This window comes from Salvelinus sp. IW2-2015, linkage group LG1 (genome assembly GCF_002910315.2).
Source record: "Salvelinus sp. IW2-2015 linkage group LG1, ASM291031v2, whole genome shotgun sequence".
In the NCBI taxonomy this organism is placed as follows: domain Eukaryota; kingdom Metazoa; phylum Chordata; class Actinopteri; order Salmoniformes; family Salmonidae; genus Salvelinus; species Salvelinus sp. IW2-2015.
The window spans coordinates 36,188,606-36,212,197 of record NC_036838.1 but is presented as its reverse complement, the minus strand read 5'-3'; the positions used below and the strand labels follow the sequence as shown (position 1 = coordinate 36,212,197).

The 23,592-nt window shown below is 42.8% G+C and overlaps 1 protein-coding gene and 1 non-coding gene across 2 annotated transcripts in view; one reads left to right on the top strand and one right to left on the bottom strand.

The window, feature by feature from the left end:
- LOC111974763 (transmembrane and coiled-coil domains protein 2-like) overlaps window positions 1–23,340 on the top strand; it is a 65,727-nt gene extending 42,387 nt beyond the window's left edge. The window contains exons 4-7 of the mRNA XM_070442876.1: window positions 4,995–5,094; window positions 21,447–21,857; window positions 22,085–22,765; window positions 22,921–23,340. Of these exons, the coding sequence (XP_070298977.1) occupies window positions 4,995–5,094; window positions 21,447–21,857; window positions 22,085–22,765; window positions 22,921–23,220 (1,492 nt within the window). The 3' untranslated portion in view covers window positions 23,221–23,340. The remainder of the gene's footprint in view (window positions 1–4,994; window positions 5,095–21,446; window positions 21,858–22,084; window positions 22,766–22,920) is intronic.
- trnaf-gaa (transfer RNA phenylalanine (anticodon GAA)) lies at window positions 13,018–13,097 on the bottom strand. The gene has a single exon. It is a non-coding gene; the product is annotated as a tRNA-Phe (tRNA).
- Window positions 23,341–23,592: the final 252 nt, after the last annotated feature.

The window sequence follows — 23,592 nt, the reverse complement described above, 5'->3', positions numbered from 1 at the left end:
ACACACACACACACACACACACACACACACACACACACACACACACTAAATGTCACCTCACAAAGCCACTGTGACATGTTCACACACTCTAATTATTCTGGCCTTCTCAGAAATTACACCTCATCCTTGTGTCAGTGAAAACCCATGCATGAATCAGCATAGTGCAATACTGAGGTGTGGTGTGGTTGACGGTGGGACAGCTGTTTAAGATGGGCTAGCTGCCATAGCCTCTATATACTCTATGTCACTATTACTGTTTGGTTTTGGACACCAGTTATTATCTGTCATCTAGGACTTATGGAGTGGTCACTATAGTCATATGGCCTCCCCACAGAGATTTAGGGGGCTATAAGAGTTAGAGTTTCTGCTGATGTACACACACATGTACACACACATACACACATATACTTCACACACTTCTCCCTCTCCACGCCCTGTTCTGTTCCGTCTTCATTCCCCAGCAGACCACGCCCTGTTCTGTTCCGTCTTCATTCCCCAGCAGACCACGTCCTGTTCTGTTCCGTCTTCATTCCCCAAGAGCTACAGGAGATATGATATGATCTTAAGGTCACGGCAATAGTAACCCGTGGAGATGTCCAACAGCAGCCTCTAGTGCCTGAGCCCACGTAAAGTTCCTTTCCCATGTGATAAATACATGCAGTTTCCAACACAAGGGTCAATGGACAGACAGGAACATTTTTAAGGAAAATGTTGCACCCTGTTGCTCATGCTCCCTGACACATACCACATTCGTGAAAGAATGGCGCCGGAGGGGATGGTTGCAGTTTTACTGGCTTCTAAACAACTATTTTGTGTTTTTTCGCATTGTTTGTAACTTATTTTGTACATAATGTTACTGCTACCGTCTCTTATGACCGAAAAGAGCTTCTGGACATCAGAACAGTGATTACTTACCTTGAACTGGACCAATATTTTTTCTTTAATGAGTCCGAGCGGGACACTAATCCGGACGCTTATAAGAAATATCGCTATGCCCTCAGACGAACCATCAAACAGGCAAAGCGTCAATACAGGATAAAGATTGAATCCTACTACACCGGCACTGACGCTCGTCGGATGTGGCAGGGCTTGCAAATTATTACGGACTACAAAAGGAAACCCAGCCGCGAGCGGCCCAGGAACGCGAGCCTACCAGATGGGCTAAATACCTTTTATGCTCCCTTCGAGGCAAGCAACACTGAAGCATTCATGAGAGCACCAGCTGTTCTGGACGACTGTGTGATCACACTCTCCGTAGCCGATGTGAGCAAGACCTTTTAACAGGTCAACATTTACAAGGCCGCGGGGCCAGATGGCTTACCAGAACGTATACTCAGAGAATGCGCGGACCAACTGGCAAGTGTCTTCACTGACGTTTTCAACCTCTCCTCTCTCACTTTACCCCTACCTACATGTACAAATTACCTCGACTAACCTGTACCCCTGCACATTGGCTCGGTATATAGCCACGTTATTGTTATTTTATTGTGTTACTTTTTTAAAAACTTTTGTTTATTTAGTAAATCGTTTTTTAACTATATTTCTTGAACTGCATTGTTGGTTAAGGGCTTGTAAGTAAGCATTTAAGTAAGCATTTACACCTGTTGTATTCGGCGCATGTGAAAAATAAAAATAACATTTGATTTGACATATTGGTATTGGAAGTCCCTCTGAAGGAAAATTACAACCACCAAGTCATGCCACATAGCATCTCACATTACACCTCCCTACATCAACAACACAACGCCATCACATCATCAAAGGAAGGTTGATGAAGGACTCACATGGGCTAGTAATGATGTGAGCCGCTGCTATCAAACGAACATTCAGAACTGATTCTTGTCACAGGCCCCACTCCTCATAAAATGACATCTGTGTATAAAGTGTTGCATGTCTGTGATAAAAGGCCTGCCAATCAAACAAATCCCTTGGTTGAGTAGCTAAAGGGGTTTTGGCATTTTCCCAAATATCTCTATACCTTGTAAATCGCCACACCAAAATGCAATCAAAGCTGCTTCTGCTGTAGTGATGGCGCTCATTTAGGAATCCTTTGAACTAAGATTATTATCCCAACCCCCCCAGTACCCCTCCCCACTGCAACACAGTTCAGAGAGTACATTTCACAGGGCTCATCTGAGTTTCTCAGTAATGATACTGTTCATCTTATGCTGTACTAACCCTGACTCTCTCTACCCAGTTAACCAGGGGTGTCAAACAAATTTTGCCCCGGGGGCCGTATTTGGCCTGCAACAAGGTCCGGAGGGCCACAATGAAAATGTGTTATATTTTCTGTCCATCAAAATGTTCAAATACGTTTTGATACTCTCTGACTGTCTAGCTTTCATTTGGTTAATTATTAGCGAGCTGGACATAGTATGTATGTTGCTCCATTATCATTTCTACAGTTTCCATTTGGTTTTAGTCATTTTTAAGTACATTGAGTTTGTTCCCCCCCMAAAAAATGTTTGTACATTTTTTTTATACAAAAACATATATATTTTTWAAATGATTTACTTAAACCACCCGCGGGCCGAATTGGACCCCCATGTGGGACACAGTGGAAAGTTCTCTTGCTGCAGGTTGTGGAGGGACAAAGCACTAAGATATGCACGACACTGTGTACTGAGAACTGCTGTTAGCTTAACTTAGCCATAAAGTGACCGAAGGCCACACCAAGTCTAAAGGTACAGATAAACACACACTGATTACCTTAATTGAGAGGAATATGAAAGGTTGACGCCTAGTGCAATGCACTGACTGATACTCATCAAACAGAATAAATCTAAAATGTGCCATCACTCTACGTATGTGACCTTTAACACAAGCACACACACACACACACACACACCACACACACACACACACACACACACACACACACACACACACACACACACACACACACACTGTCCATTGAGCGAGAAGTCTCAAAGATGTCAGTGTGGGAAAATTTGACTTGGTGCCATTTAAAAAAAAATACCCTTCAACCCCCCTCTCTCTCCCTCTCAACCCACCCTTTCCACAACAACATGTTGAGAGAACTTCCAGGAATCTCGTTTTTTTGTCTCTCCGTAAAATAACTTGTTGTACATCTGGCGTGTGATTGGCTAAAGTGACAGCTCAACTCTGCAGAGTTCACAAGCAGTGCACATACACTGTACCTGTGTTTGGGTGAGAGCTAAGACACCTAACTAAATAATTGCTTGATGTAGGCTAAGTTAGTTGTTTACTGTCTAGCTCTGCAGCATCTTAACATAGACCTCCTTTAGATGTTGTTGTTGTTGTTGTCAATGTTTTTGTATTATGTGTTTAGTCATGGCACCAGAAAATGTCACCTTTATAGTTCCTGGAAGCATAGTCAGCCTGTCGTGGTGTGGGTGTCTAGACCTGGTTTTGTGCAGCAGTCCTTGTGTCACCAGAAAGCAAGACTTGCTTTTGTGTGTTTGTCGTCAGGGAGTGGGTGAAATATCTGTTTACAGGCTGCAGAGTGCTTTTGCTTCACTCACAGGACCTGCCCTAGCCACATAAGCTGCCTCTGTGAGTTGGGGTCTCAATTTACTGTTGATAGTTAGAATAGTAGACTACACAAAGTGCAATTTGGTCGAAATGTGGTTGTGCATCAGCAGTTTTTCTCTCATTATGTCTGTCACTGACAGTCTCTCAAATAAATCCAGTATGTCAGCTAAAAATGATTAGATTGGTAAATTATTCTAGCCAGCTATCTAAACTTGTAGTAATCATGGTGGAATACCGACCAGGCATGCAGGGCACGTGCCCAGGGGCCATGACCACCAGGGATCCCACATTGATTTTGTTAGTCACTCTCACGTATATATCATATTACCATGGCATAACTCATGGTAAAAGTGTAGATTTACAGGAAAATAATTTTAAACCTGCAAAAATATCTCTCCACCCTCTAATCGGGAAATGTAAGATTAATAAAGTTAACATTCAGTTAATAGTAATTAAGACAATGCTTAGCAGATTGATTGTGTTTTCCTTTTCTGTAATACACATGATTTCCAGTGTTCTGTGTGGCACTCATTTATGTACATGTTGATGGTCACTAGACTTGATACTGAATGTTATGGATTGTTGTCATATCTGTTGATAAGGATTGACGCCGGACTGGCGATACAAGGACCAAGGACACTGGTTGTTATTGTTTTCTGTGACACTGTGATTCTGTAGCAGTTGATGTTGTGACTTCCTACAAGCCTCTCGGCAGGTGTTTTACAAAACATTCCCACTCGGCACAGACGCCAGTTCAACGTTTAGTTTTGATTTACATTTCGTTGATTTGTCACTAACGTGAATTCAACAAAAATGTCACCATGTCATTGGATTTAGGTTAGAAGTTGGGTGAAAAAAATACAAAATTCCCTTTCCTTCATGACTTTTTCATATCCAATCAGTTTTCCACCTTGATTCAACGTCATTACACCAGTTTTTGCCCAGTGGGTTGGTGCTGTTAGATTAGAATATAAGGGCCTTCTTAGGCGAGTTAGACATGTTCTGTGCTCTAATGCTGGATGTTGTCTCCCTGTGGCAACTTGTATTAAACCGTAGTGGTTTTGATTGACTTTATCTGTGACTGCTCTTCTCTTTTATTCACCTTGGAAATCCCTACTACACACTCCTTGGCAAAATAGGTAACATTTCAGGAAATCAGCTGTAAAACTGCTCTCTTCCCCATGGCAAAATCTGTAGACTTACTTAAAAGCTGCTCAAAAGGGGGGCCACTAGAATGTTTTGCGCGCGAGGTGGGGGGCCTATAAAAGGCTAGGGCTGGCCCTGTGTGTGTGTGAGTGTGGGCTGTTGTCTGAGAGTAGGCTCTAGTTTGCGAGTAAAGATGTGGAATGTCTAGAGTATTGGATAGGAGATACATCACAGAGGTTATGTGTGCATGGCTGTGTGTCTATCTCTATCTTCCCCTCTCTCCTGTCTAGGAACGTGATTAGCTGATACAGCTTAAACCATTTGACCTACAGAAACCTCTCCAACTGCGAGCCAGAAGTTGCCTCTCAGCTCAGCTCTGAGGCGTCAGCCATCCTGTTTCCTCTCCTGCTCAAGTACAAGGGTGACTTTACAGTACGTGATTTGTTTAGCCTTGTTAGTACAATAGGGTCAACACGAGTTCATTATACCAGATGCATGATAAAGGAAGTGTATTCAGATATAGGGTTTATGAGGAGGTGGGCCTATTAAGGGCGTCTGCTGAAGGAAACGAATGGTTCATCCTGTCCTCGCCACCCGCTTCGCTGATTTAGCCACTCAGACCAGTGTGACATTTAAATCCACTCGGAACATCTCTACACTACTTGACATTTAACAAATGGCTCTGTAGGAATGCAAATACAGGGAGGTTCCAAGAGTGCTTACATAATTCAACAGAATACGTAAGCACTGGTTCAAAGTTGAAGCAAGTGACACTGAATTTACAGCTGTGCTGATAAGGCCTTATCTATCCCTGCTATCTCAGGGCTTTCACACTCAAACTGTCATAGCATTAGTGTATCCCCTCTGATCTCTCTAAGCCCCTCTCCCTGCCCACAGCATGATGCGTACAGTAGCTCCACCACAGTTGCAGGTCAGGAGCTGAGTCTGCACTGAGTCAGCAGGCCGGCGGCATTACTAGTGTTTCTGATGATGGTGGTAGGAGTTGAATACTGGGATTGTACAGTACAGTCTAGCTACTGTAAACACCATTTCAATAGGATGTGTTATTGGCCAAACAAATGTTACATAGTGCACTAGGCTGTTTAAACAAAAACAAACATTTAAACAAAAACAAAAACTATAAGTCTGACATATGGCTGAATTCAGCTCGCTGATGTCCTTCGAATGGTGTGTATTATACTAAACCACCTAGTTCCATAAGCGTGTATATTATGTGCCGTACTAAACCACCTAGTTCCATAAGCGTGTTTATTATGTGCCGTACTAAACACCTTAGTTCCGTAAGCGTGTTTATTATGTGCCGTACTAACCACCTTTCCATAAGCGTGTATTATTATGTGTCGTACAAAACCACCTAGTTCATAAGCGTGTATATTATGTGCCGTTACTAAAACACTTAGTTCCATAAGCTGTATATTATGTGCCGTACTAAACCACAGTTCCATAAGCGTGTATATTATGTGGCCGTTACTAAACCACCTAGTTCCATAAGCGTGTATATTATGTTGCCGTACTAAACCACCTAGTCCATAAGCGTGTTTATTATGTGCCGTACTAAACCACCTAGTTCCATAAGCGTGTATATTATGTGCCGTACTAAACCACTTAGTTCCATAAGCGTGTATATTATGTGCCGTACTAAACCACCTAGTTCCATAAGCGTGTATATTATGTGCCGTACTAAACCACTTAGTTCCATAAGCGTGCCTGCAAAATGTTCATTGGCTCAGGGAGGCTCATGTGATTTCAACAGCTATAGACAGACTTCCGTGTGAGGTAGAGTGAACTGCGAGGTACCATACCATTAAACGTGTCTCGCTCGGGGCAACCCAAAGACCCATTTAGTCTCTGTAGGACTAGACATCAGCCCCCCCAACCTCTTAAAATGTAAAATATGATATGGACACAACAACAGCAAAAACACAACAAAAAGAAGCAGCTGGGCCTCCCAAGTTGTATGTTGTATTGTTTGTCTGACAGAGGGGCCAATGCTACAGTCAAATTCATGGAACTAGTACCTCAATATGTTTTTTCCCCTTTTTTATTATTACTCATAATTTCATAATACATTTAAACAGTATAAGACACATAATACTTGATGTCATGTGATGAACCCTGTGTTAGAAACAATATTTGCAAAGGATTCAAATGGTGAAAAGCCTTATTCATTCACATTAATAATTTATAGAATTTTTTATTTGAATGTATGATGAGCCTTTGCAATGCCAATTCAGTACGTCTCACACACACAAATATGAACCAGTCCACTGTATTCTACATCTCTATAGCTTTCTGTGGATATAAGTGTTAACCAGTCTATTCTTCATGGCCCCCCCTATACTGTCTTTTATTCGGGCATAGCTAATATAGTCAAAAAAACGCTACAAGACTGCCAGCTCAAGAGAATGGACAGATATGGCTTCTTCATCAACTTCTTCTTCATTGGTATCATGGCGATTACACATTTTGTTTGTGCATACCGCCACCTACTGTGCGGCAGTATGTGTTCAATCACATTACATTTTGTGATACAAAACCAAAAAAAGGAAAGGGGAAAATAAAAAATAAAACAAATGCACCACTAACTAACCCTACACATATAAACATTTAAATAAACAAAAAACACCACCCTATTCCACTACTTTGACACTATCTGCTCCTGCACCATGCCACCGGCCCTGGGAGGACAGGACACCACCACTCAACACACCTTGTAACTCTTCTCTGTAGCTGCCACCACAACATCTATTTTCTGTGATTTACGTTCCATTTCTGCGGTATAGTTGATAACCATTGCTATGAATGCTAAGAAGCCAACCCATTGCATGTATCACTCGTTGGCCTATCCCTCTGTGCTGACATAGTCATCAACTACTCACAGGGATCCTCTCAGGATCCTTCAACCTTGACCCATCGTCTTCTACTTTCTTCACTGCCTCAGCATACGACCGTTCTGCACTACTCTGACTCTGGCCACCTCCATCTGCCTCTCTCGCACCGGACTTCCGATCCGTAGCAACATAGGCACCCCTACAGTTGACACAGACAACGTTATCCTCCAAAACTACACAATCCTTGGTCCCATGCCCTCTTGCACACTTCCCACATCTTGGAATCTCCCTTCCTACACACGGTTGCGACATGACCATAAACGTTGCACCTGAAACACTGCAGTGGATTCGGCACAAAAGCTATAACAGGATAACTGATATATCCTAACACAATTTTGTCAGTTAAAAACTCAGACTCAAGAACTYAAAACAACTGACAGGGATTCCTCTGTTTCCCCACTCTCACCACCAGGTCTGCGTCGCACCAAACGGCGGGCACCACAAACACCAGGAATCCTCAAGCTCAATTGCTCCATCTGTACACTACCCCAGAAATCACTCCTTTCATCAATGGTACCCTACTCCTAAGCGCAAAGCAAGAAACAGATATTGACTCAAGTTGCGTGACACGGAGCGCCCGCTCCCTCTGGTCCGAAGAAACACAAACAAATATCATAAATCCACTACAGGTTACCTTCACTGATTCAACTGCACCCAACTCCTTTCCTACCCACCCTGAAACTATAAATGGATCCRCCAAAAGGCAAGGATATACTTTCTCCAAAAATGTCACTCCTACTGGACCAGATTCTGCTTTATCATGTCCATCGATGCCAATCGCCGAGCTTTGCACCACACCTTCCACCTCACTTAACTCGCCCTCATTCACTTCCATTTTAACTCCAGAACTCTGGCGCACGGCTCGCTCTGTTTGCACTTGACACCAATCTTCTTCGACACCCTGCCTCCATTTTTATCGTCATCTTCCTCAAATTCAAATCCAACCTCTGCTTTCCTCTTCAACCTCTTCTTCCTCTTTTTCCCTCCATTCCTCCTCAGAAATCCACCTTTCTGTGTCCCTGTCCCAATATTCCTCTTCTCCCGACATTGCTTGCCACAGACTGCCTCATTCCCTGACAAATATGGCACTGGTCAATATTTGTGTTACACCATCTAGGAGGTTGACTCTGATGGGAACTCACTCAATAACCAGGAGTGATACAGTATCTGGTCTTAAGAAACAGGAACAGCGGCAGCTAACAGAGTAGTGACAGATGAAACACACACTGACCATGACCGTGGAGATCAACACTGCCACTGCCAACAGGTGCTCTCAGGTCAGAGGTCAAAAGTAAGATGGTAAGGAGTAGGGTGTCCACACAGCAAATTGACCAGTGTTACCTAGAGTTGATTTTTGAATGTAACATGTCTAGTGTTAACTCTCTAGGAGTGAAATTAACACCCAGTGGTATAAAAGGGAAGGGGGATACCTATTCAGTAGTACAACTGAATGTTTTCAACTGAAATGTTTCTTCCGTATTTAACCCAACCCCTCTGAATCAGGAACCCCAGTGTTGATGTTAACCAGTGTTGAGTGTCAGGTTGTGATGGTTTCAGTTTTACTCTACTCATTATCATATTTCCCAGCATGCTCTATTGTAGCTAGATTTTGGGGGATTGTTTTTAATATCTGTGTTTTTGCATTTACATTTATTGATTAATATTATGCGACACAAAGATAAATAATATACATATTTCTAAACATATCCATTCAGTTAGTTACAAATGGTTGTTCCAGTTTAAATGGTTTAGGTAAGGGGGTTTCGACTCGTACCCTACTAGTCCGGAGCCTGCTGGGTTTCTTTTCTACCTGATCATTAATTGCACCCACTTGGTGTCCCAGGTCTAAAAACAATCSCTGATTAGAGGGGAACAATGAAAAAACACAGTGGAACTGGCTTTGAGGCCCAGATTTGAGTTTGAGGGGTTTAGGTCATGTCCCTTATCAATGTTCCTAACCCTGACAGGCATTCTGAATACAGGTTGTGAAGGAATAAAAATTCCAGCTGGTGGATATCTTAACTCTCAGCATAATGTGACTTGCAGGCCGATATGTCGCTTGTAAACCAGGAGGTTGCTAACACCAATGTGTTAGGGTAAAACTTGGCCATGCAGTTGCCTAGAACCGCATGTACTGTACACATAATGAGAAGAATAGCAGAAGGCGGTTTGAAATTCGGAATGCAAAATTATGTGTGTTACGGGTTGGGGAAAGATGCCAACTTAATACTTTCACAACCGTGGCTTTGGACAGGGGTTGAGACTATTACATAATAAGACCCCAGTTATTAGAGGAGACAGATATGGAGTCAGGCTTTGCTTGGATTGTGACCAAGATTGGAATTTTACACATGAGCCAGTCAGGGTGATTTTAAAGTAGAGAAACCCACCAAACATTGCATTATCCATTATGGGAAATTATACAACGGGTGGGACTAATTCTGAATGCTGATTGGTTAAAACCGCATTCCAGTCGAAGTCTATTCAACTTACCACTGGCTAAATCTATGACGTTAAAATGACTATTTAATTCACTATCTCATCAGCCCAGCCAAGCAATTTATAAACTTGATCTCCACTATAAAATGCATCTAGACATTATCTCACGTTTCTTTTAGACTAACATTTCGTTTTTAACAGTGGAGATTTGTATAAATCTTGATGTCTCTCTCTCTGACATTTGCAACATTGTTTCAATATTCAAATTCGATCTCCAGCCGTCCCATAGTAATGAACGTGTCGGGATGAGACAGAAAGGCAGGCAGTGTTTCTCAGCAAGTGGAAATCGTGAATCAGCTGGTATCATTTTTATGGATATATCTGCAAAAATGTTAAGTAAGAAAAGGTCAAACGAAACCAAGTGCAGTTTGAAGTTTTTCCAGCTTCAGTTTGAAGTGATTGTGTTAGTGGTGTTGTTGGCTACCTCCTCTGAACAACAGTGTCCYGATGAGTGAGCACATTTTCTATGCCAGGTGAAATYACACCTCTTTAGCTCATTGTTATGGATGTACCCAAAGAAATGTCACTAGAAAACAGCTTAAACAAATGCAAATGCAGCTACTTTGCTGTTATTCTGGCTGCACTTTTTGACGTGAAGGTAAGTTAGCCATAGTTGGCTAGCTAGCAAGTAAGGCATAAGARGTTTGGCAATTGAACGTTTAGAACGAACGACCGAATGCACTGTCCATACAGTGCATTCGGAAAGTATTCAGACCCCTTCCTTTTTTCCACATTTTGTTAAGTTACAGCCTTATTCTAAAATGGATTAAAGTAAATGTTTTCGTCATCAATCTACACACAATACCCCATAATGCCAAAGCGAAAACAGTTGTTTATAAATGTTTGCAAATTTATTAAAATTCAAAAACAGATAACTTATTTACATAAGTATTCAGAACCTTTGCTTTGTGTCTCGAAATTGAGCTCAGGTGCATCCTTTTTCCATTGATCATCCTTGAGACGTTTCTACAACTTGATTGTACGTGATTTGGGAAGGCACATACACCTGTCTACAGTATATACGGTCCCACAGCTGACAGTTCATGTCAGAGTAAAAACCAAGTAGTGAGGTGGAAGGAATTGTCCGTAGAGCTCCGAGACAGGATTGTGTCGAGGCAGATCTGGGGAAGGGTATCAAAACATTTATGCAGCATTAAAGGTCCCCAAGAACACAGTGGTCTCAATCATCAAATGGAAAACGTTTAGAACCACCAAGACTCTTCCTAGAGCTGGCCGTCCAGCCAAACTGAACAATCGGGGGAGAAGGGCCTTGGTCAGGGAGGTGACCAAGAACCCGATGGGTTCAGAGAGCTCCAGAGTTCCTCTATGGAGATGGGAGAACCTTTCAGAAGGACCACCATCTCTGCAGCACTCTACCATTCAGGCCTTTATGGTAGAGTGGCCAGATGGAAGCCTCTCCTCAGTAAAAGGCACAAGACAGCCTGCTTGGAGTTTGCCAAAAGGCACCTAAAGGACTCTCAGACCATGAGAAACAAGATTCTCTGGTCTGATGAAACCAAGATTGAACTCTTTAGCCTGAATGCCAAGCGTCACGTCTGGAGGAAACCGTGGCACAATCCCTACGGTGAAGCTTGGTGATGGCAGCATCATGCTGTGGGGATTTTTTTCAGTGGCAGAGACTGGGAGACTAGTCAGGATCGAGGAAAAGATGAACGGAGCAAAGTACAGAGAGATCCTTGATGAAAACCTGCTCCAGAGCGCTCAGGACATCACACTGGGGTGAAGGTTCAACCTTCCAACAGGACAACAACCCTAAGCACACAGCCAAGACAAAGCAGGAGTGGCTTCGGATCAGGTCTCTGAAGTGGCCCAGCCAGAGGCCGAACTTGAACCCGATCGAAAATCAGCTAACCATATCAGGTTAAGGGTAAGCCTACTCAAAACACAGCCCTTTTTTAAAAGTGTTTCTTAAATCCCCTTTGGGATTTTGTTGTTGTTGTTGTTGTTGTTGTTGTAATGGTGGAAGAATGATAGGAACCATTTCCCTGTTTGACCACTAGGTTTTATGGGTATTATGACTCATACTGTGGTACTCTATGGCCATGTAAATAAAACCTTTATTCAAACTGTCATCAACTGGCTTGAGCTAGGACCAGGCCTGGAATTTCGTGGTTTTAGGATGCAAGGGAATTTGGCTATTGTGTTTTTGTGGACCTTCAATGCTGCAGACATTTTTTGATACCCATCACCAGATCTGTGCCTCTACAACAGCCTATCTTGGAGCTCTGCGTTCAATTCCTTTGACCTCATGGCTTGGTTTTTGCTCTGACATGCACTGTAAACTGTGGGACCTAATATATAGACAGGTGTGTGCCTTTTCAAATCATGTMCAATCAATTGAATTTACCACAGGTGGACTCCAATCAACTTATAGAAACCACTCAAGGATGATCAATGGAAACATGATGCCCCTGAGCTCAATAGAGAGACTCATAGCAAATGTACTTAGGTAAATAAGGTTTTCCTGTTTTTTATTTTTAATACAATTGCTAAATTCTAAAAAGCAGTTTTCACTTTGTCATTATGGGATATTGTGTGTAGATTAATGAGGATTATTATTTATTTAATCCATTTTACAAAAATGTATCAAAATGTGGAAAATTGTCAAGGGKTCTGTAAATATCAAGGCACTGTAAATATAATGTGCAACAGTAAATTAATAGGTCAACCCTGGTGAAATTGTGTAACATATTTTGAGGATGCTTTATTGACTACAGAATTTACAAGGGAATTACTACTTGACTAATTACTTGCAATTTAATAGGATTATTCAAAATTCCTAGCAACATTTGCACCATTAGCTGATAATAGGGTAATTTCTTGAAGTAGGTCTAAATTAAAAACTTGTGCTCAAAAACAAATGAGCTGAGGTACACACGACGTTTCAGAGAAACATGGTGGAAAATGGTTGACACCGATCTGCTGCCGAAACCCGGGATCGAACCAGGGACCTTTGGGACCGTGATCTTCAGTCTAACGCTCTCCCAACTGAGCTATTTCGGCGCTCTAAATAGCAAGCCATCAGTAAGTATATTAAACGGTCAAATGTACAATACTGGGAGTGGTCGCATGGTGCTGCTCAAACTCCAACAATAACTTGATCGTCAACTTCAGAGCAAGGAAGACACTTCGTAATATACACTAAACAAAAATAAACCGCAACATGTAAAGTGTTGGGCTCATGTTTCACGAGCTGAAATAAAAAATAAATACAACATTTCCATAGGCTCAAAAAGCATATTTCTCTCGAATTTTGTGCACAAATTTGTTTACATCCCTGTTAGTGAGCATTTCTCCTTTGCCAAGATAATCCATCCAACTGACAGGTGTGGCATACCAAGAAGCTGATTAAAGAGGATGGTGCACCCTGTGCTGAGTTCAATAAAAGGCCACTTTAAAATGTGCAGTTTTGTCACACAACAAAATGCCACACATGTCTGAAGTTTTGAGGGAGTGTGCAATTGGCATGCTGACTACAGGAATGTCCACCAGAGCTGTTGCCAGAGATGTAATGTTAATTTCTTTATCATAAGCTGCCTCCAACATAATTTTAGAGAATTTGGAAGTACCTCCAACCCGGCCTCACAACAGCAGACCATATGTAACCACGCCAGCCCAGCGCCTCCACATCCAGCTTCTTCACCTGCAGGATCGCCTGAGGAGTATTTCTGTCTGTAATAAATCCCTTTTGTGTGGAATAACTAATTCCTATTGGCTGAGCATATCTCCCCAGTGGGTGCCCTCCAAGGTCCACCCATGACTGCACCCCCTGCCAAGTCATGTGAAATCCATAGATTCGGGTCTAATTCATTTATTTAATTGACTGATTTCATTATAGGAACTGTAACTCAGAATGCAATTTAATTAATCAACTGTTTGCTAGAGGTGAAGAAAAAGTGTGACACCAATCAGGCCCTAGAGAACTGATTGCCCACTCCTGTGCWAAACGCTTGAGCAGACACCTTTCTGCGTTTGCAAAGATTGCCGCACGAGGGCGATGCGCGCAAATTGGTGGCAGAATACGAAGGAGCTCTTATATAACGCCAGCAACAAACAAAAACCCTCTATTTACATGTCGCTTATGAGTGCATTTCACACTACTTTTGGATTATAATTGGATTTTCAGGCTCATATGAAAATCCCGTTAAATATCATTTTTGTGTCATCATCGGAAATCAACTGCATTATACTTAAAAAGCACTTCCAACCTGTAAAATGTATCTTTGGCTAGCTTTTACACAGCCTATGTCAATGAGCGTTAACATTCTAGCTAACAACTGATGCATCCAAAAGACTTATTTTGCAAAGATCACAACCAAATATAATATTATCGACTGTTCAAGCAATATTAAAAACATAATTATAAGGATATGAGAATCCCAAAAGTGTATTTTGCTTATAAGTAATAAAAACAAAAATATAGGCAACGTTGAACGGGTGCACATGGCGATGTGTTTCTTAATGTAGCCAAGAGTCGCGCGCATCTGTCAGTGTTTCGTGTACAGGAAAGGGGACTAGTGTATTTTATTTACGCACCCTGACAACGGTGAGTCTAGGCTAGGAAATGTCTGGTAGCGACAATCAATGTCGTTCGTTTCCAAGAATTGCACTCGCCAACCAATCAAGAAGCTACCAACAATTGGCCAATCAGACCAGAGCTGTGCAATTGGCCAATTGAGTTAGAGCTAGAGCGGGACCTAGTTACCCTTTGCCAAAGTTCCCAAAAATTACGTTGTTTAGAAGGAGTGCAAGGGCGAATTGAGTTTTTGCACACGCGCACTTCGAGTAGGCGTTCCCTAACGGAAATATGCAAATACATGCTAGAATGAGCAAATAGGATCTCGCTAGCAGGCTAGATCGTTCTTGGCTCTGTCCCCCTCCTTGCTTGTTCTGCCCACTATGACTCATTTGTTCCCATTGGAAACGACAGGCTGTGCTCTATCTTAGGTTAGTTATAAACGTCTTTGGCTAAGGCCAGATAACGCAACAAGCAATGGTTGCGTACCACGTCATTGACTGTGTCATTGACTGATAAAATGCTATAACATATGATGTGCACGCTGACCAGGTCGCCAGGTGTACGGTGTTTCCTCCGACACATTGGTGCGGCTGGCTTCCGGGTTGGATGTGCATTGTGTGAAGAAGCAGTGCGGCTTGGTTGGGTTCTGTTTTGGAGGACGCATTGCTCTCGACCTTCGCCTATCCCGTACGGGAGTTGCAGCGATGAGACAAGACTGTAACTACTACCAATTGGATACCACGAAATTGGGGAGAAAAAAGGGGGGAAATAAAAAAGAATAAAAAAATATATATGTGGTTAGCTGATACTTAAAATACCAATCCAGGCGTTGTAAGATCTTTCACGCGTCAGAAACATCTAAGCATAGGCACGTGGCCTTCCTCTTTCATGATACAGTTCATCTTGAAAGTTTAAAACTTTAGCAGCTTATGATATTTTTTTTTAGCACAATGTTGTAGGTGTCTTGCAGGTGTTTACACTTATGTTTGTAGTGTAAAGAGAGAAACAAATAAACAGGGTACAATCCTACAGAATGAGCCAATACACATAGCCCTGGGAAGATGTTTTGAGTTGGGGTTGCAGGGGTGAGTGACATACAGTTGAGCACAGGTGTTTTTAGGATTTCCACACATGGGGATTTTTTTTTTGTCGCAGGGTTCCCCCAAAAAGTATATTTTCTTAACACATTTCATGCACATCATTTACATAACAGAATACATTAGCATAATATATTTTTAAATGACAGAAATGAGTGGCTACTCTGACACTGACAAGCTGAGATCAACAGAAACAACCTGGTCTTGAATGCAAACAATATCCCGATAGTGAGGGAACTTATAGGCTTACGAGTGTTTTAGCAATGCATCATTCTTTCAACGCCTGAAGATGTAACATGCATTTCCCAAAACACCAAGCAGAAAGATCGGTAACAGAAAGAACGTTTGCTAAGTGCATTGTTGGAGCATGTATCGATAGTGATAGGATTGAAAGAAAGGCAGCGATGCTCTCAGATCAGCTTTCTCCATTCACATCTTACCGAAACATAATTATTCCACAATACTGATGACGGATCAGCTACTATACTGAACAAAAATATAAATGCAACATGCAACAATTTCAAAGATTTTACTGAGTTACAGTTCATATATGGAAATCAGTCAATTGAAATAAATTCATTAGGCCCTAATCTATGGATTTTACATGACTGGGGTGCAGCCAAGCCATGTGTGAGCTTCACCTGTGGGATTGTCTGAGAGGGGGGGAGGGTGCTGAGGAATATTTCTTCTGTCTGTAATAAAGCACTTTTGTGGTGAAAAACATATTTCCGATTGCCTGGGCCTGGCTCCCCAGTGGGTGGGGAGCCTCCACATCTGTCTGCCCAGATGTGGAGGACCTGGGCTGGTGTGGTTACCTGTGGTTGTGAGGCCCATTGGACGTMCTACCAAATTCTCTAAAACAACGTTGGAGGCAGTTTATGGTAGARAAATTAGCATTTAATTATCTGGCAACAGCTCTGAATGTCAAGGCTCAGGAGAAGACCCATATGCAGACAGTTTCGAAGTAACAAAAGTTTATTACAAAAAACGGGGGGAGGCAAACGACAGGTCAAGGGCAGGCAGAAGTCAGTAATCCAGAGCAGAGTCCGAAAGGTACAGAGCGGCAGTCAGGGCAGGCAGAGGTCCGTAATCCAGGGTGGTGTGACAAGGTATAGAACGGCAGGCAGGGTCAGGGCAGGCAATAGTCGAAAACAGGAACAAGACAAAGATAGGCGCACGGGAAAAAACGCCGGTATGCTTGACAAGACAAAACGAATAGTCAACAGAGAACACAGGTATAAATACACTGGGGATAATGCGGAAGATGGGTGACACCTGGAGGGGGGTGTAGACAAGCACAAAGACAGGTGAAACAAATCAACGTGTGACACTGATGGAGATTCCTGCAGTCAGCATGCCAATTGCACCTGCCCTCAAAACTTGGTGCATCTGTGATCATGCTGTTTAATCAGCTTCTTGATATGCCACACATGTCTGGTGGATGGATTATCTTGGAAAAGGTGAAAGGCTCACTAACGGATATAAATACATTTGAGAGAAATAAGCTTTTTGTGCATATGGAACATTTCAGGAGTTTTTTATTTCAGCTCACAGATATATTATTGCCTATATGGCTACAAATATTGAGGCGGCTTATTCGAATGTTTAGCCTACCCTATAATAATGCACTAAATCGTAGATTTGACATCATTGCACACATGTTGTTACACAACATCATTAAATATATTGAGGCAAAAATTGCAGATAGGAGCCTACAATTAGCTAAATCAAACTCAGTTGAATGAACTTGAAATTGATTTCAATATGATTGATATAGGCCTATCTAGCCTATTGTATTTATCTTTTAATGCAGTCATCTCAGGTTTCATTTCACGCCTAATTTTATTCTTAACTGGTTTGTAAGAATTGCAAAGACATTGGCAACTTTGTATTTATTTGTAGTCAACTTTGTTCTGAAGTTATCTGCTGTCAGAGAGACAGATAAACATCTTGATTCTATGTCTAGTGGAGATCTTGTGTGTTCACTACATGAAACAACAGATAGTCCCCTCCAAAAAATCGAAAGGAAGTTTGTTCTATATTGCCTTCGGAAATTATTCAGACCCCTTGACTTTTTCCACATTTTGTTACGTTACAGCCTTAATCTAAAATTGATTAAAATAAAAAAAAACATGTATTTAACCCATTATTCTTTGCACTAAATAGTCTCCATGTATACTCCATAGATGTTTTCTTCAACTGGTACCAGGGGACAGTCAGACGAGTCTTGTGAGGCCTGTGGGCATCCTAGAGAAAAACATGTATGTGTTTGTGACTCTCACCTATACACAGAGGGGTCTTATTAGTGTGTAGCCCAAACTGTTCAGACGCTACAGACAGAAGTTGGCAGATCGGCTGTACCAACATCAGACGAATCCCAAGACGCTTGTGGGCGCCGTAGAGCAAAATGGAGAACACCATCGTGAGAGTCTCATCTTTCCACAGAGGACAGAGTTTGTAGGCCAAACCGTTTGGACGCTACAGATGATTTTGTGAGAAGACCGATTTTCGTGATGTCTCATGGTCTGACAAACAGGGCTCTAGCTCTGTCACCATTCACCACAGATGCGGAAGTGTTACATAGGCAGATGCGGTGGATTGAGAAGCATCCAATGTAAAAGAAAACAGGTATCGCTAGTTTAAACTGACAAGACTTTGATGGGGATTTTTAATGACGCTAATTAGATTTCCGCGGGGGCTCCGACATGGACTTTAGGGGGTTAACAATGCTCCTACAAAGGTTCTTATGACAAACTTAGCCTTAAGATGATTTTGAGAAACCGGGCCCAGGCCAATGAAGAGAGACACAGATTTATATATTTCCTCCTAATATTATACAATTATAGGCTACAGTCGGCTACTAGGTAAACTATGCACTGACTTACCTAATGATGAAGACGAAGCCTAAGCTACTCACCGGTGATGGCCAATGCGCTTGTGCCAATAGCCTATCACAACATAAGCTACTTTGAAAAACAGTGCTGTTCGGTCAAATTGAGGTTGTTGACTGACATCCGCAACAAAACATAAAAGTATAATCCATAGATGGTAGTCCTTATACATGGCATTTTGTTACACAAGCATTTGGAAAGTATTCAGACCCCTTGACCTTTTCCACATTTTGTKACATTACAGCCTTATTGTCACATGTGCTCCCTCTCTGGCCTCTAGGTCACCAGGCTGCTTGTTATGGCGCACACCTGTCATCAGACTCACCTGGACTCCATCACTTCTCTGATTACCTTCCCTATATATGTCACTTCCTTTGGTTCCTTCTCCAGGCGTTATTGTCTCTGTTCCTCTGTCATGTCTGTGCGTTGTTTGTGTTTTCTTGTTTTGTATTATGTTACGTTTATTTATTAAAACACTCACTCCCTGAACTTGCTTCCCGACTCTCAGCACGCTCGTTACATTTATTCTAAATTAATTAATTAAATMGTTTTTCCCCCTCATCAATCTACACACAATACCCCATAATGACAACTAAAACAGATTGTCATTTTTACAAATGCATAAAATAAAAAAAAACTGAAATAGATTTTACATAAGTATTCAGACCATTAACTCAGTACTTTGTTGAAGCACCTATGCCAGGGATTACAGCCTTGAGTCTTCTTGGGTATGTCGCTACAAGCTTGGCACACCTGTATTTGGGGAGTTTCTCCCATTGTTCTCTGCAGATCCTCTCAAGCTCTGTCAGGTTGGATGGGGAGCGTCGCTGCACAGCTATTTTCAGGTCTCTCCAGAGATGTTCGATCGGGTTCAAGTCCGGCCTCTGGCTGGGTCACTCAAGGACATTCAGAGACTTGTCCCGAAGCCACTCCTGCGTTGTCTTGGCTGTGTGCTTTGGGTCGTTGTCCTGTCGGAAGGGGAACCTTCGTCCCAGTGTGATGTCCTGAACGCTCTGGAGCAGGTTTTCATCAAGGATCTCTCAGTACTTTGCTCTGTTCATCTTTCCCTCGATCCTGACTAGTCTCCCAGTCCCTGCCGCTGAAAAACATCCCCACAGTATGATGTGTCCACCACCATGCTTCACCGTAGGGATAGTGCCAGGTTTCTTCCAGACGTGACGCTTGGCATTCAGGCCAAATAGTTCAATCTTGGTTTTATCAGACCAGAGAATCTTGTTTCTCATGGTCTAATAGTCCTTTAGTTGCCTTTTGGCAGACTCCAAGGGAGCTGTCATGTGGCTTTTACTGAGGAGTGGCTTCCGTCTGGCCACTCTACCATAAAGGCCTGATTGGTGGAGTGCTGCAGAGATGGTTGTCCTTCTGGAAGGTTCTACCATCTCCACAGAGGAACTTCAGTATGCTGTCAGAGTGATCATCGGGTTCTTGGTCACCTCCCTGACCAAGGCCCTTCTCCCCCGATTGCTCAGTTTAGCCGGGAGGCCAGCTCTAGGAAGAGCCTTGGTGGTTCCAAACTTCTTCCGTTTAAGAATGATGGAGGCCACTGTGTTGTTGGTGACCGTTAATCCTGCATAAATGTTTTGATACCCTTCCCCAGATCTGTGCCTCGACAAAATCCTGTTTCGGAACTCTACGGACAATTCCTTCGACCTCATGGCTTGGTTTTTGCTCTGACATGCATTATCAACTGTAGGACCTTAGGCACACACCTGTCTATATATCTATATAACAGGTGGACTCCAATCAAGTTGTAGAAACATCTCAAGGATGATCAATGGATACAGGATGCACCTGAGCTCAATTTCGAGTCTCATAGCAAAGGATCTGAATACTTATGTAAATAAGGTATTTTTAAAAACCTGTTTTCGCTTTGTCATTATGGGGTATTGTGTGTAGATTGATGAGAAAAATKATATATTCTACATTTTAGAATAAGGCTGTAACGTAACAAAATGTAGAAATAGTCAAGGGGTCTGAATACTTTCCAAATGCACTGTATATAATTTTGGCAAAATGATTTCAATTTATCAGAGGGTGCTGCAGCTCCTCCAGCACCCCTACTTCCTGCGGCTATGCCAACATGGTGGTACCTCTTCTATAGTTAAATGGAATAAATTATCTGCTGATGCTCAGCACATCCATGTTTGAGTGTGACAACAGTCAAGATGAAGAGCAGGCCCATATCTTCTTGCTTCCTGTGTCATAATCAATGTAATTACCATAAAGATACATTCTATTGCATTCCTTTTCCATTAAAGGAACAGCCTGTAACCTGGTGATGTCATAAGTGGTCTACAAAACTATTTCAGCTATGCAGTTATTGTTCTTCATTTTTTTTGTTTAAAAGGTATGACAGCTGTGCTCATATTCTCCCAAAATCAACGGGATGCTACATTAATTGAAATGACCAATGAACGGTTGGAAATCTTAGATTGTGGTTCAAAGAATATATAATTATCAATTGATAATACAGATGTTTGTCCATATCATGTAACTGTTGTTTCTTCACAATGAAAAACATAATTCTGATTATAATCAAGGCACTGTAAATCATGATTTCCTAGTTTAGCAGCCTATGTGAAAATTGTATTTATGTGAACATTTTATGTATTGAGCACCTAGTCCTGTTTGAAGGCAGCTCTGTCAGGAAATGACTGCATATGAGGCTGGGGTTGGGAAAAATATATAAAAAAATCACCAGATCTGACATTGTGATGCGTTTTCTGCTTTAAAAGGGACAWTTTACCATATAATGCTGCAATGTAATCAATCATGCTCACTCCACTCTGTCTCTTTGCCTGTACTTTGTCACCCCCGCCCCACTTAGCTGGATAAGAGTGAGGTGACAACGTTTGACCTGCCCCTCTCAGCCAGCCATGGCGCCACTGAAGCTTCTGCCTCTAACATCAGCGTGGATGGAGCAGGGGCTGTGGCCGGGGTGGAAGCTCTGGCTAGGGGGGCTGAAGTGTCAGTGGGCGCCGAGGCCCAGCGGACACGGGCTGTTCTGGAGCAGCTACAGCAGAAGATCCTGAAGAGCATTGAGCAGATTCGGATAGAACAGGAGGCACGAAACGACAACGTGGCAGAGTACTTGAAGCTGGCCCACAATGCCAACAGCCATCAGGCTTTTCGTATCAAACAGGTGTTTGAGAAGAAGAACCAGAAGTCTGCTCAGACCATCGCCCACCTGCACAAGAAGCTAGATCACTACTACAAGAAGTTTAAGGAGATACAGCAGGTGTGTGTGTGTGTGTGTGTGTGTGTGTGTGTGTGTGTGTGTGTGTGTGTGTGTGTGTGTGTGTGTGTGTGTGTGTGTGTGTGTGTGTGTGTGTGTGTGTGTGTGTGTGTGTGTGTGTGTATATGAGTAAAGAGAGAAAGAAAATGAAATGAGTCCTCCATGTCTAATTTGTCTACTTTTGCGTTGACACCTTTTCCCCCATCCACATAACCTCCCTCTCCTTATAGCAAGGTCTGGGCCGGCAGCCTAAGGATGTGCTGGGGGATATGCAGCAGGGGCTGAAGGATGTAGGGGCTAACGTACGAGCAGGGATCAGTAGCTTTGGTGGAGGTGTGGTGGAGGGTGTCAAAGGGGGCGTGTCAGAACTCACTCATACAGCTGTGGTGTCTAAGCCCCTGGAGTTTGTCAGCTTGATCCGCAACAAATTCGGCAGCACACACTCGCTAGAGGATGGTGTGGAGGAGCATTTAGATGATGTACCCCTGAGTAGCAGCGTCACCTTGGCCTCCAGCTCAAAGTACAGTAGTGACGACGAGTGCTCCAGTGACTCTGTGACAAGCAGTAATTATTTCGGGGCTGGGGGAGGAGGGGGGATGTTGGGGTTGGGGCCGTCCAGGAACCACCACCACAGGTCCTGGGACACTCGGCTGGAAGGCCTGCAGGAGATCAAAGCCAGCCAGGCTCACATGGAGGACGCCATCGAGGACATGAAGAGTCAGCTGCAGAGCGACTACTCCTACATGACCCAGTGCCTACAGGAAGRAAAATACAGGTATGAGCTACTGGAGGAGCAGCTGAATGACCTGACAGAGCTGCACCAGAACCAGATGTCCAACCTGATACAGGAGCTGGCCAGCATGGAAGAGAAAGTGACCTACCAGTCCTATGAGAGAACCAGAGACTCTCAGGTAAAGAGGCAAAAACCTGGATGTATAAGATGTACTGAAACACACAAGTATGAGTGCAGAAAGGAGCCTATAGTACCCGTAAAGCTGTTGTAACTTTATGTTTGCCTGTGTTTGTATTTGTATATACATATTATTTTATGTGTGTGTTTGTACAGGAGGCGGTGGAGTCATGCATGAACCGCATCCATAGGTTAGAGCTGCAACAGCAGCAGCAGCAGATGCTGCAATGGGAGGGTGTGGAGAACGCCAATGCCCACGCCCTGCTGGGAAAACTCATCAACATCATCCTGGCTGTCATGGCTGTAGTGCTAGTGTTCGTCTCCACCCCTGCTAACTTTATCACCCCGCTCATAAAGACCAGAGCACGCGTGGCTGCCACTGTCTTACTGGCCATTTTTCTGTTTATCCTCTGGAAGTACTGGGACTTCCGGGAGCTTTGGCTACTGCCAGGCTGACACCTCCATAGGCCATCACCCACACACATTGTTTTGACTTGACCTATCACCTACACTGAAAAAATAAAGGTTCCTTGGAGAACTCTTGCCCGATAAATAAACTTGGAGTTAAGTGTAAGGTTCTTGACGTGGCATCTACAGTTCTTCAGAATTCTAAAAGGTTCTTGAAATGTATGAGAGCCTGCAGATGTGTCCCTTTCATAAAACACAGCAAAGTGGCCAGAGTTCTTCAGTGTAACATTTCTAGTGTCGATTCAAGAGTTACATTAACACGGTAAAGAGTTAAATTAACACTAAGGGGTGTAAAATAGACCCAGTGTTAGTGTTAGTAACCAGAGTTGAACATAAACCACACCCCAGCATACTATATTG